This window comes from Verruconis gallopava (genome assembly GCF_000836295.1).
Source record: "Verruconis gallopava strain CBS 43764 unplaced genomic scaffold supercont1.11, whole genome shotgun sequence".
Lineage (NCBI taxonomy): Eukaryota > Fungi > Ascomycota > Dothideomycetes > Venturiales > Sympoventuriaceae > Verruconis > Verruconis gallopava.
In genome coordinates, this window is record NW_015622147.1 from 236,228 (window position 1) to 250,171 (window position 13,944).

At 53.4% G+C, this 13,944-nt stretch overlaps 5 protein-coding genes across 5 annotated transcripts; 2 read left to right on the forward strand and 3 right to left on the reverse strand.

The window, feature by feature from the left end:
• The first annotated feature begins 594 nt into the window (after positions 1-594).
• On the forward strand, positions 595-1,703 carry PV09_04018 (40S ribosomal protein S18). Its single transcript, XM_016357301.1, has 4 exons — positions 595-709; positions 846-873; positions 947-1,046; positions 1,111-1,703. The coding sequence occupies exons 1-4, from the start codon at positions 668-670 to the stop codon at positions 1,406-1,408; spliced, it is 468 nt and encodes a 155-aa protein (XP_016214705.1). The 5' UTR covers positions 595-667; the 3' UTR covers positions 1,409-1,703.
• PV09_04019 (SBDS family rRNA metabolism protein) lies at positions 1,664-3,113 on the reverse strand. The gene is made up of 2 exons (XM_016357302.1): positions 2,874-3,113; positions 1,664-2,806 (listed from the first exon to the last, which is right to left on the reverse strand). Exons 1-2 carry the CDS (start codon positions 2,892-2,894, stop codon positions 1,898-1,900), a joined length of 930 nt encoding a protein of 309 aa, XP_016214706.1. The 5' UTR covers positions 2,895-3,113; the 3' UTR covers positions 1,664-1,897.
• A 202-nt stretch (positions 3,114-3,315) lies between these two features.
• PV09_04020 (uncharacterized protein) lies at positions 3,316-5,548 on the forward strand. Its single transcript, XM_016357303.1, has 3 exons — positions 3,316-4,083; positions 4,137-5,042; positions 5,109-5,548. Exons 1-3 carry the CDS (start codon positions 3,612-3,614, stop codon positions 5,360-5,362), a joined length of 1,632 nt encoding a protein of 543 aa, XP_016214707.1. The 5' UTR covers positions 3,316-3,611; the 3' UTR covers positions 5,363-5,548.
• A 73-nt stretch (positions 5,549-5,621) lies between these two features.
• PV09_04021 (uncharacterized protein) lies at positions 5,622-6,591 on the reverse strand (the record flags this gene model as incomplete). Its single annotated transcript, XM_016357304.1, has 2 exons — positions 5,622-6,338; positions 6,466-6,591. 2 exons carry the CDS (start codon positions 6,589-6,591, stop codon positions 5,859-5,861), a joined length of 606 nt encoding a protein of 201 aa, XP_016214708.1. The 3' UTR covers positions 5,622-5,858.
• Positions 6,592-7,401: 810 nt separating this feature from the next.
• On the reverse strand, positions 7,402-8,509 carry PV09_04022 (uncharacterized protein; the record flags this gene model as incomplete). Its single annotated transcript, XM_016357305.1, has 2 exons — positions 7,402-8,358; positions 8,411-8,509. 2 exons carry the CDS (start codon positions 8,507-8,509, stop codon positions 7,402-7,404), a joined length of 1,056 nt encoding a protein of 351 aa, XP_016214709.1.
• Between the last annotated feature and the right edge of the window lie 5,435 nt (positions 8,510-13,944).

Sequence of the window (13,944 nt, forward strand, 5' to 3'; positions counted from 1 at the left end):
CGACAGACAATTCACAGATGGTGAGAATCAGCAAGGTGCGGGATTATTTCCTGATGAGGGAAGTCAACAAGGTTCGCTGATATCTTTTGTTTGCGATTCGCCAGCCAGTGTTGACTGCGTTTTCACCGCCGTTGAACAAAACGAGCTCTCCATGCATGTAGGACTATACTTGGTTCTAAGGCTTTGAATTCAAGCGATCGATTTTCCCCTTAAGAGAAATCTAGAGAGCATTGGAAACAGTCAACATTTCACGATCTCCACGAGAGTAATCTTGCAATTTGAACAGTAGAGGGTGAGCACAAGCCCAGAGCAGTACCGGCGCTTGACTCTCAATATGTATGGACGGTAATTGCATGCTACGGGTCTGCGGTAGAACTTTCTATGATGTACAGATCACTTGAATTTTTTCATTCTTATGGGATTGAACAATAGCAGCAAAGCACGAGATGGCAGAGTCATGACGACAGTGGATTTTGACGCGGAAACGGCACGTGCAGGGACCCAGTTGGTGCTCGGGTGCTGGCGGTGTTGGCAGGCGGGCAAGGCTTCAAGGCCACAAGGAACAAGCGGAGCACAGTGCCAAGAAGCACACCACGAAAATCCATCCACACAGCTAATCGCACGAACGTGACAATACAAAGACACACAACGAGCACACGCCGCCATCATGTCGCTCGTCAGCGGGGAGAAGTCGAACTTCCAGTACATCGTACGCTACAACCCTCCCAATTGGAGAGCCGATTGCGAATTGGCGCCTTGCGAATTTGACGCTGGGCAAAATTCTTTCGACGACTCCGTGAAAGCAATACTTCTAGATGAATAGGTTGTGCTAACATTCAGTGCAGCTCCGTCTCCTCAACACCAACGTCGATGGTTAGTCCTCGTATGAGCGCGCAATAACGTGCAATCACTGGCATATGGATGTCGGGCTTACGCTCTCGCACAGGCAAGCAGAAGGTTATGTACGCCTTGACCAAGATCAAGGGTGTTGGAAAGCGGTACTCCAACTTGGTGTGCAAGAAGGCCGATGTCGACCTCAGCAAGCGGTACGCACACGTCTGTTAAATTGGCCGACGGGGCAGAAAATGCTGACGCTAGTGGCAACTGTAGCGCTGGTGAACTCACCTCGGAAGAGCTCGAGCGCATTGTTACCATCATGCAAAACCCAACACAGTACAAGATTCCCACCTGGTTCCTCAACCGACAGCGCGACATTGTCGACGGCAAGGACAGCCAGATCCTCGCCAACGGTGTCGACTCGAAGCTCCGTGAAGATCTTGAGCGCATGAAGAAGATCCGTGTGCACAGAGGTCTGCGTCACTTCTGGGGCTTGCGTGTGCGTGGTCAGCACACCAAGACGACCGGTCGCCGTGGAAGGACCGTCGGTGTCAGCAAGAAGAAGGGTTAGTGGTTCTGCTGGGGGGCTACTGTTGTTCATGGTGTGGACTCTGCATGTATGCATGATTCTTCCCTCCCGCATGTTAGAATGCGTGCATGTGGGTTGGGTGAATCGTGCTTTGGCGCAAATTATTATGGGACATGGCAATCGGTTTTTGTCATTATCATGATGTGAGATGCTGGCGGGGTCTGTGGCATGGAAGATGATAAAAAGTGTACACAGGTTCTGCTTCATCGGCAAATGAAGACATCAAAATTATTTGCACAAGATTCTGGATTCAATGGACGTGATTTGCGTTTTGACACTGCTCTATTGCTGCGTTTCGTGATGATTGCTTGCGTAGACTAGCCCTCCACTGTTGCGTCGTAATAGCTTTCTACCGCTCCAAGTCTTTCATGAGACCAAGCAGCTGGCCTGGAAAGCATCAGCAGCATGCTGTGACTGCAAGCTACAAATTTGATTTTGCTTCTTCCCATCCTGCACACCACGAGGTCACGCTCAATCTCCTTCATGCACCACAGCCATATCTAGCACTTCCGCCCTTGCTTTCCCCTTTGTCTGTGTCCCTATAAACTCCGTCAAGGTTTTGTAAGCTCCCGGTTCCACAAAGCCGACCACTTCCCACTCGGCGCCCACCACGTCCTGGCTCTCCACCTGTTCTACGAACGAGAGGATTTTATCCTTGACTGTGCCCGTGGCTTTGTCCTCACCCTCCGCTGCCTTGACCGCCTGTTTGGTGATGTTGGTCGGGCACGTAATACGTAGTCGCATGCGAGCGCGTGCCACGGGGATGGGCTGGTGTGCAATGAGTGCCTTGATTGCGAGGAGGGCCTGTGATTTGGCGTCCTTGGTCGTGACGACGCCCGTCCACATGGGCTTCTTCTTCGCCTCGCCGTTCTCGCCCGCAGCTGGCGTGCTCGTCCCGCTCGAGCCCTCTGGCGCAGCCGCTTTCGACGAAGCCGCAGCAGAAGATGCAGATGCCTGCTGCCCGGCCTGCGCGCTGAGCATGTCCAAGGCCTTCTCGATCATTCCGTGCGTGTACACTCTCTTCGTCTTGGGGTCTACGACACGGCCTGCGACCCACTCTACGACCTCCCTCTTGATGTTCTCTAGCCCAGCCTGCCGCTCCTTCTCTCCCACTTGCAGCTCGCCCTTGTTCAGGATCTCGAGGATGATCTCGTCTCGCGTCTTCCCCGGGAACGCTTTCTTCAGCTCCTCATTGGGGGCGTCCTGGCCCTTGGACACGTTAAGGAAAACGTTGGGGATCTGCAGCACATTGTCGAGGTCCTTCTCGGTGCCAGCTCGGTACTCAAGCACTTTGTTCTTGTAGCACGCAATTTCGAAGCGCTTCTTGCCGCGCTTCATGCGTACGAGGGATACATTTGTGAGTTTGATCTGATTGGAGGGCTGCCAGGGTCGCAACGTTAGTGACTACATTTTTATTTTTCATGCTACATCGAAGAGAGCACCGTACTTGATTTATTCCAACGGGCATCTTGAAAAAAACAAGCGCTGTGTTGCGCTGGGTCGTGTTACCGTACGGGCCAGAAAGTGCAGAAAATGAAGCGTTGCGAAATATCGATCGAACGTTCCGACCGTCCTTTGCAGCCGGATTCTGTCGTTATGCTTGTACTTTGTCTTATGATTCAGAATGACTTTTACGAAGTACCCAGGGCAGAATGTGCCGTTCAGAAATCCCACGCACCCACACACGTCCACGCTCGTATTCCGCACTCCCAGAGTTTACTTTGATGCGTCATATGCCGGGCGTGCTGCCTTGTTTCCTTGGGCATAAAGTTGCGCCACCCAAGTCATGTGCACAGAATGTCCCAAAACGGGATAGCCCAGCCACACTTGCATGCGCCGTCCCTGCTTGTGTCTCGAGTGAAGCGTCATGAGGCTTCGTTGGCGGCGGCGTTGCCTGGTGCTGCTTGCGCTCCAGTCCCAGAGCTTCCCAAACACCTCATCCGCGCCCTCAACCAACTCTCTCTCCCTCCCTTCTCGGACCCTCTACGTCTGCTGTCACCCCAATTCTCCTTTGTCCATTGATTGGAGCCGTGTTTGATCGTGCTAGGCGAACATCCGGCCTTATCAGTACTTCCGGTGCTTAACGGGACGACCAGGTGTCTCCCCGCCACAACAGTCACACTTCTGAGCACACGAGCAGCAGCTGGCTTCACCGGCTCACTTAGGCTCCTGAATACACAACACAATGAAGGCCATCGCTTCGCTCGCCCTGATTGGCGCGGCGTCCGCTGCCGTCACGAACAACCAGCAACCTCTCAAGCTCCCCGAGATCATTGGCCAGGCAGCCTCCTCGTGGGACAAGCCGCTGCACAAGCTTGAGGATGCCCTCAAAAGCCTTACAGCTGAGGCCCAAGCCGTCTGGGATGAGGTTGCCATGATGTTTCCTGAAGAAATGAGCAAGGCCAACTTCTTCTCAAGCCCGAAGCCCCATGTTAAGCGCCCAGACGGCGAATGGGACTACATCACGAAGGGCGAGGATATCCAAAACAAATGGGTTATCAATGCCCAGGGTGTAAAGGAGAGGGAAATTGATGGCAAATTGAGCAACTATAATTTGCGCACAAGGGCGGTTGACCCCAGTAGCCTCGGTGTAGACACCGTCAAGCAGTACTCTGGCTATCTCGATGACGAGGAAGAGGACAAGCACCTCTTCTATTGTAAGCAGTCTCCGAATTCCTCCATAATTGGTCTGATTGCTAATATATCATAGGGTTCTTTGAGTCTCGAAATGACCCCAAGAACGATCCTATCCTGCTCTGGCTTAACGGCGGACCAGGCTGCTCCTCCCTCACTGGCCTCTTCATGGAGCTTGGCCCCTCTTCGATCACAAAGGACGGCAAAGTCAAGTACAACCCGTCGTCCTGGAATGCCAACGCCTCAATTATCTTCCTCGATCAGCCAGTCAACGTCGGCTACTCTTACTCTGGCAACAGCGTCTCAAATACCGTCGCCGCCGGTAAGGACGTCTACGCTCTGCTTACACTCTTTTTCAAGCAATTCCCCGAGTATGCAGAGCTCGACTTCCACATCTCGGGTGAGTCGTATGCAGGCCACTATATACCAGTGTTCGCACACGAGATCCTCTCCCATAAGAAGAGGAATATCAACCTGAAGTCCGTGCTTATCGGTAACGGTTTGACCGATGGGCTTACTCAATATCAATACTATCGCCCAATGGCCTGTGGTGAGGGCGGATACCCTGCCGTTCTTGATGCCCAGCAGTGCGACGCCATGGACAACGCCTACCCACGCTGTGCATCTCTCATCCAAGGTTGCTATGACTCTCAGTCCGTTTGGCGCTGTGTGCCTGCTGCAATTTACTGTAACAACGCAATGATTGGCCCATACCAACGCACCGGTATGAACCCATATGATGTGCGCGTCAAGTGCAAGAACGGAAACCTGTGCTACGACGAGCTCGATTGGATTCAGGGTTACCTTAACCGCAAGGATGTCATGAAGGCACTTGGTGCAGAAGTCTCCTCGTATGAGTCATGCAACTTTGATATTAACCGCAACTTCCTATTCCAGGGCGACTGGATGATGCCCTTCCACCTTCTTGTTCCGGATCTCCTCGCAGAGATCCCTGTCCTCATCTATGCCGGTGATGCCGACTGTAAGTTGCTCCTGTACATCTGTTTGTTTGCGCGTTGAACATTTCTAACATACTCTCTTCTTGCAGTCATCTGCAACTGGCTCGGCAACAAGGCCTGGACCGAAGCTCTTGAGTGGCCAGGCAAGAAAGCGTACGGTAAGGCCTCGTATGATGACCTCTTCCTGTCTTCGGATAAGAAGACCAAGATCGGCAGCGTCAAGAGTGCTGGCAACTTCACTTTCATCCGCATTTCTGGCGGCGGTCATATGGTGCCATACGACCAGCCGGAGGCAAGCCTAGACTTCGTGAACAGGTGGACGAGCGGTGAGTGGTTTGCGTAGACGAGCCGAGGTGGGGTTTTGTATCTCGTCAATGGAGTAACGCGCATGGTCGCAATCGTAGGGGAAGAATTTAGATTGTACAGTCTAGGCAGATGCGCTACGGAAGCTTTTTTACTGTTACTTGTTCTCTCATCCGGTACATAGTGTAAATCGGCGTTTATATCGTAAGAGCAATCTGTTGTACAGTTCACCCTTGTTCGAGCACCTTTTCTCACGTTCTGCTCCCTTTGACAAGTTCCCTTTCCCTGAGAACCGATTTTTGAAGAGAACATGATGCTTTAGATCAGAGTTGGGACGCACGAACGTGTCTAAAGTCAAAAAGATGCAAGCACGATTCATCTCGCCCCTAGCGCGCGGTACAGTAAGATGATGACCTCTTATACACGTTCACACATTCGACATTGCATAATGACGACCTATAGAAGGGGAAACCAGAATCTTGAACGCAACGCACTCGGTCCGCGTCATCCTCCAAAAGAGACACTTTTTCGTGCCCTCATCGCACACGGCTATCGCGACTTGGGCCCGAGTTCTCCATCGCGACCGTCGCGGCCGTCTCGGGCAGCCTCTCCTCTGCAAGTGGGCCGCCGGCACTTCCCCGCGTGCCCGCCCGGCTCTCGCCTTCGCCGAGCTGGGCGTCGTCGCGGCGCAGGGCCCGCTGCCTTGGGTCCAAGGAGTCCAGCTTTTCGTCAACCCTGGCGCCGGCGCCTTCGAGGCCGCTGCGCTGCTTGCGGCCGTCTCCGCGCAGCTCGTTCGAGGTCTGGCCGGAGCCAGGATGCCCGTAACCGGTGTGCACGTCCGCGGAGGTCGAGCCGGGCAGGGTGGACGACGCGCTCGGGTTGGTCTCGGCCAGGGGAGCCTCATCGGCGGGGCTCGGATTGAAAGTTCGATCCGCAGGAGAGCTTCCTGCCGGCAGGGTTTGGGCGTGGAACTCGGGAGCGCTGTCGGCTTCGCTAGCTATGACGCCCGGCTTGTGCTATAGAGCACCATGTATCAGCCGACACAGGTTCTCTATAGGGAAGATGCAAAATTCAGGTGCTTCGAGGCGAAGAGCGTTCCCTTTGCTCTCACCACGAAGATGTGTGCCTCCGGGGGACACTTACTCCATGTGTTGTGATCGGTTCGGCTCTTGGCTTGCTGGGCCGGATACCGTTAGGATCCGAGCCTGCAACGGCATCGACATTCTGTCTCGTTTCTAGACCACCGTTTTTATATTCAGAGGTGCTCATATTGAACTGGATTGCTCTTGACGTTCTTGGCCAGGGTAAGAAGAGATTTTGGAAACCGTCGCTTCGCTTTCAGAAACAACTCGCGATAATTTGTGCAAAATGGCACGCAATGAAAAAGAGAAGCTTTCATATACTCGAAGAAAGAATACATTGTTGTCGACATTACATCACTGTAGCCGGGAGCAACGTATAAGTCTGCAGGGGCGGCCTGTCAAGTGTTGATAAAGATCGGAGCCCATCTCCAATAACGGTGTTGACAGAATCCATACATCTACGTCAGGTACCCGCATATGCATCAATCTTTTTCTGTGACGGGATTCTGAAATGGCATGTCCGTTGATCTGAGCCTGTCGTATGCGTGATGTAATATAGCGAACAAGGTCGGCACGTGATATGTGTCAAGGCAGACGTGCTCAATTGAAGGAATTCGCTCCTAAAGAATTCAAAACTCCTTTCGAATGACCGTCGGACGTTGCGTAGCGCGTGACGCTCATTCGCTCTGGATAACTCTTCAAAGTTCAGATGACAAGATCAATCCTCTTTTATTGCGCCTTATCTGGCTTTTCCCCCGTGATTGACTGACATATTAACAGACCCGGTCCTCATCCCAAATCAAATATTTCCCGAAACCCGCGCCTGGAGCGCCTTGCCAAAAGAGTTTTGTTGATCCCAGGAATACGTCAGTCATATATAACAAGTCCCCGCAATATCGTACATTGTTCCGAGTATTAGGTGCTGGTTGTGGTTCCGTCTCACAAAAGGGAAGTGCATAGAGGGGACATCAGGTCTGCTAGCCAAACAAGCAGTGCTTCATCGAGTGTGCATGTCATTCATCTCAATCTCTCGCCGCCGGTCATCTCTGCTTGAGATGCGCTGGTGCCGAGTCGACCCCGGATCAGCACCGACCGCCCTTGAGAATCTGTTCCACGCTCCTGCGTTGCCGCCCGCGCTTTGACTTCGTTTTCGACCTGCAGCAGCGGGAGCCAAGAGACGGCCGCTGTCGTCCATGGCGGACTGTCGCCTCCTGCCTATGCCTCCTTCCAGCTCGTGGTCACCTTCTTCAGCCTGCGGCCAATCCAAGTGAAAGGTTGACCGCGATGCGTTTTGACTAAGCCCCAGGTCTCGCCTGGTTAACAACTTTGCCATCTGTTGATTGACAAGCTCCTCCTCGGAGGGTTCCTGCGTGCTTCGCATGCTCGCTGCTCCATCGAAGGATGCGTGACTTCGTGCACCGCTGAACGGTTCGTAACCGTTGGCTGGGCTGAACGTGGAGGGGTGCACACTCTGCGCATATTGCGGGTAGTAGGCTGGGTCTTGATACGGCCCTTGCATTGTCGTCGAGCCTACGCCGTACGGATTCTGATCAAGCGCTCTCGTCATTCTCCTGACGGATCGATGCATCATGAGGGAAAATATGCCGTAAACCGACGCGGAGGCAAGTGTGAGGGCGAGGGTCGTAGGCGCGGAGGGGTCTGAGAACACATAGCGTGGTGAAGCGGCTAGCGCGTAGCACGCGGCGAAAAAAGCGAAAAGAGAGACCGAAAAGACAGGAAGGAAGATGTGATCCAGGCGGAAGAGAGTCGAGGGACAGGCGAACCAGACAAGGCCGGTCAGGCTGTAGCCACCCGTGAGCAGGGCCACGATGATGATGGCAAGCACGCCCTTGTTGAACCGAAGCCGTTGGTCGCTATCGAAAGTCGTTGGAAGGATAAGGTAGCCTCCGAGGATCATGTACGTTGCGATCTGGGCGATCAAGCGCCAATACCACTGTCCTGTTTAGCCATGCTTCTCATCTGCCGGATCCGCACGCCAAACGTACTCTTGTGTTCGCCTTTTCGGCATGCAGTGAGTCCAGAGACTGATACTGCGTCGCGTTGTTGCTCCAGGCAGCCTTGAAGCTGTTCCACTGCGAGCTCATGGCCTGGCTTCCTGCTACCGCACAGCTACTCTGTCTGTCCGGGCGTGACAGCGTCTCGCACTGCTATGTGTCGGGGAAGACTTCATACGCTATTTTCCTCTTGTCGAGCGTTGCGGAGAATATTGCTGGACTGTACGAGGCGAGGAGGGGCCAAGATCTAGGCTGACGAGGTCGTACGAAGATATGGAAACTTCCGTTCGAGGCAGACTCCAGCGAGGACTTATGGTACGCGTCAGGCTCGGCCTGAAGTCTTTCTGCGGGCGCTTCGGTGCTTTGGTTGGCTGAAGGGCCCAAAAAGCGTACACGATCGAGGTCCGCTGATGTGTCTTCGAGGCAGAACAAGTGGAACAGGGTTTGCAGGGGGGGGTGGGAGGACACTGTGCGCAAGCGCGGAGACCACGAATTCTACAATGCGGCAAAGCAGCCAGAGGACGGGCGGAGGGCAGCACTGGAGTGGTTGCAAGGACAGAGGCGAGTTGGTCAACAAGCGCGATCCACGGGGTCGCGCAAAGGCGGTGGTGCGTACGTCCGAGGCTGGGGTTGAGGACGGCGGAGATCAGCGAGGCAAGGCTGGCCCAAGCGAACAAGCGCAGGAGGCGTGCGCTGCTTGGTCCCTCGCAGTCCACTGCTGTACCTGCGGACGCGGCCTTGGGCCTCGCCCGCACAGCAGTGCGCGGCGCTGGAACCGCACCCGATCTCCTGTGCGCCGCGTCGCCGCCATCGCCGTCGGCGTCGCTCGTTGGCCTGGCCGCGCGACGAGTCGAGAAGCGCATTCCACGCTGCGCTGGATTCTGCGTCTTCTCGGACGAGGCTAAATTTGGATCACGACGACTGCGTCGCAGCCGGGCTCGTTGGCCGTGTGGCTGGGGCGCCGCGGCAAGCCCCAGCGCTGGCCCAGCCACGGCGACAAGCAGCGGCTGAACATCAAGAGCCTGCTCAGTTGCCGTGACACGCAGTCGCTGTCCCCGATGCCACCTTTCGTTCCTTAGCAACGCTCGTCGTCCTTTCTTCTCATTTGATCTCGCTGCCCATTCGTCGAGCCCTGCCCTTCGCGTTTCCCCCGTGTCGACCTGCACCACCGCGTGCACATGTCGCGCCGCTGGGAGCTGGTTCAGGCACACATGCACGTAGAAATACCTCAGTGCCTCCGCCTATCATGGCGTCACTTTCTCGCACAGCGCATAGTTAGCACTGCATCTTGTGAGCATGAAGACCATGGACCCGAGTTGAAGGGGATATTAATCGCATCAAAACATCGTTCTCGGACGGTTGGGCATTCGAAAGCGTGACCAGGCAACCATACCTGAGCAAGAAAGCTGCTTGGAGGGATCTTTCGAGAGAATAACTGTCCCGAAGTCCCAGAGACACTTGACCGTCTGTTCTGCACGAGTTTCTTCCCCTTATGAGCAGCAATTGCGTCGCCTCAAGACATGCACTGCGCTTCAAAGACGTAGTCTGACGCCAGCCTTGCTTTACTTTGTTCGACAGTTTGCCCAATTCTCAGTGCCTGAAGCGTTGCTAAAAAAACGAACTCGATGTGTCGATCTTGGTTTCGAAAATGGAGCCATACACTTTTGTTTCTTCTCGGTGTCCACGCCCCGATTATGAGAAGTGGACGGTCGCGATCCCCCATCCACCTTCGTGGAGCACCAGAAAGAGACAGTTTCAAGATATCAAGTCTGTCAGCAAAGGAAAATGCGCGGATGGACAGTTCTCATCAGGCGATGTGCTCAATATATCATAGGATTGTCTCTAATGGTATTGAAAAAACGCGCTCAGAACTGTATTGTGATAGGCTAATCCGCTGGTGGAGCTGTTCATTTGCTCTACACAGCATCGATGAATCTAGGAGATTTGCCCAGGACGTCCAAACATAAGAGATATAATGTACGTGGCTCACAGCTATAGCAATAGACGCAGTTGATCGTGCGCTAGGCGTCTGGATGGGGTCGCCTAATCTGGCTGGTCGGCTGAAGCAATGAGTCTAACCAAAGGATATAAAATTCCACTACTTCCATCATGGACGCCTTTCTCGAGGATTAAAATAGGAAGGACCAGCTTGCTAACGCTACCATAAACTTCGCCGCTGGTTGGCAAAGCTCAGCCTCTGCTATAGTTCCGAAACATGTCTGGCGCTTCTGTTGCACTGGACAAAATAGTAAGAACACTTTGCGACACTACACCTTCAAAAAAACATCATGTTTTTTTTTTCAACATGGACACCAGATGCATTGGCTTTCTTCCGGTTTTACTTGCGCCAGTCCGAAGGCCAATACGTGCTGCTCCATTGACTTAAAAGCATGCCTGCCTTCATTTAGTTCTACGTGCAAATTCAGTAAGCAATTCATGATTTCAGCTAAACATAGCTTGGAGAATCTCGAAATCCACTGAGAGGCGATTTTCTGCTGCCATCAAAACCTCACTCACAAAACGCAAGGCCGCGTTGGAGGCGATTATAGCTGATGGCTGCAAGTCGAATCAAAGACCGAAAGTGGGTTCCAAGTCACTCTGACCAACTCGTTCGTACACACGATGTGTGGTCCGTCATGGCTGATCAAAATAGTCCTCAAGACACGGGATATCGTAGAATGGACACGTCCTGCCACCGATGGATATGTTGTGATCTAAATCGCGGCGCGCTTGAAAACAACACTCCCCTGAAGCCGCTCCAACGAACCTTGCTGTGACGGGAGGCGCTTTTCGTCACTTCGTCAAGCTTTCTTGTCTCCGTGAAGATCGTTAGTCCGCTTTGTGAAGAAAAAAGCAGTCTCAAAAACTTCAGTTTAGTACTGCTTCGTGCCAACAATTCAGCCTAAAACGGTCAAGTCGCTGTGCAAAGTGAGCTTTGCAAAATTATTGCAGGTGTTAAAAGGTATGGCAAACGTATGGTACTCTAAGACGAACAAAGATGGACGGACGGATGACCGCTAGTGAATGCAAACCCGCCCAACAGCGTCGTAGTAGTAATTATATGCAAAGCGGATTCATCTCAGCCCATGTTCCGCGGCGGCGTGGGATTCCCACATGGCGTCTCCTCGAACGGCCGTGAGGATAAGCGCCGCATAATTCAAACCAAAAACGGCCCCTTACGACAGTATGATTCTATACGAGCCCAGCTCCATGTTTCGGTAATGAGCTTATTTCCACGCTCTTTAGCTTCAGGCAAGGCCTCCTCCAGGTTATGAACGCGTCAACGCTTTGAGAACGAATGCTCGTGGATACAGTGGGCGCGCAGCCCTGATGACGCGGAGCCGTTATCACCTTACTTCAGCAGGCAAGATCACACTGGAAAGCAAGCCATAACTGTCATGCTAACCTCGCGTGGCATGACTGATGGCGTGAGGACATTGAGTTGGCTTGCACTAGAACTAAGGGGGAGGCGGCCATGGAAACCCATGTCTGGGCACGAACTCTTGCCGCCTTAACATTAGGTCCTTTTGATGACAATCGGAAACGGTAACGGAGTTGGAAGCGGTATGGATACGAATGAATCTCATTGACTGCTTATGAATAATGTTCAACTCGCGGTGCAAGGCGAGGATGATGAACCTGACGACGGCCAGATGGCCCCCCGTGAAAAGTTGTTGGGGGGATAGATTTCGTAATGTCAGCTTACTATCTGTTGATTTAGACGCTTTGACTAAGCAAATTATGGGAGAACGTCAAGATCACGAACGATGCTGTTTCTTGGCGGTCGAGTGTACTGTGTAGTTTTTGAGGATGAATAGGGAACGATATATGTTTTGCAAGCAGGGAGAACCACATAGCGCCGAAAAAGCTACACACTGCTATTCCGCTCACCCCCCGCTGTGGGCAAGGGATCTGTACAGTTTTGCTTCAGCGTGTCTAGAGGATCTGAAAGCGAGTTGCTTCCCAACAAGAGTCCGGAATGTGCCAGCATCTTGCAAAAGCTTTTTATGGAGCGGGGTCAATTGCTTCATCTCGTAGAAATTCGCTTCACCGGCAGGAAGACAATCTTGCACCTGCTGTTGGACTAGGCGAGTAGGAATCCAAGTGCAGATTGCGACGTCCAGCTGACCACGCTGCGATATTCTGCTCAAGGCTCTTCAACACATCTGGCTGCACTCTAGCACCGGCTGCTAAGCACACTATCTGAACGTTACAATGCATCCACCGTGAGCGGACACTGCACATTTTATCATGTTCGTATGTGCGTGCATAGGCCGGTGCATCATGGTGATCCGGATCTGCTTTTGACAGGCCGGTGGGGGCGGAGCACGGTCTTGGCTCGTGACGATGGGGCTGCTATTTTTGGCGTGGTGATGGAAGACACTTCCGCGAACGGAGACAGGAAACGTGTGGGATAGGAAATATTGGAACCTGTTCTTCGCAACCGAACGCGGACCTTTGGGTGAGCGAAGAAACATGTTTCCTCCCTGGCCAGATCGCACGAGCAAGAATCTGACACGAAAATGAAGGGAGGTCAGATTGGACTTGGTGGCGTGGAACACTAGCGCTTTCTTTCCGTCGAAGGGATCGTCCTATGCTGATGCTTTTTGACCGCCGACCTTGCGAGAATGGCCAGTCGAGCCTCCCAGAGACTCCGGCCGAGTGCGCTCATGAGCTTCTGTCGCGAGCGCTTCAGTGGCACCGCACTGTGTAGTCGTTATAGTCGAGAACCAAGCTTTACGACTAGCAGAGACTCTGTGCTTGTCTGCCTCACAGGGCGAGATAGCTTCGCTTGCACACCGGTAGCGTTCTGACAAGCGCCACAAAATTAGCCGTGGCGCCGTCGGCCCCCTTATATCCTTGGAGCTCCAACAGCCTGATGAGGTCTAGCAGTCCGGCCAGGGGATCGAGTCCCAATCTCGGCACCCCCCTATGCAAAAAAGTTTGTTTACCCCAGTGTGAACAAGCCGTCCTCTTGCTGTGATTCGACGACAAGCCGTGTCTCATATTCGTCGTAGCCGAGAGCGAAGACAGCGCGCCGTTTTTAGCATGGTGCTTGATTGGTTTGTGGCGGGAAAAAAGCTTTTGCCATTTGCTCCGTGGTCATGAGCTTGCATCCCAGTGGCTTACTACGGCGCAGAAGTGAAAGATGAACGTGCTAGGCCGTGCCGTCCTGTCATTCACGCCGCGCAGTCGTCTTGGGTTCGCTGGGTGATTCACGCCCGACAAGGGTGATGACGACGATGATGGTGACGCTGAAAAGCAGGTCAAGCGTGAGCGAACAGCTTGTGCCAGCACGGCGCCTGGTCCTGACGGTGGGATGCGAGGGCCGATGGCCGCAGTCTCGACTGCTGTCGCGCGTGGCAGCAAAGGAAGAAGCCCGTTGTTGTGTTCGGCGAACCGGGATGACATGTCACCCACACCATGGCGCGAGTGATCCATCGCACGGGAGTTAACTGCATCAGGCAAGATACAGGTACGGATATAGCACACAGCCCCGTGTTCCATCCAACCTTGCCTGTGGG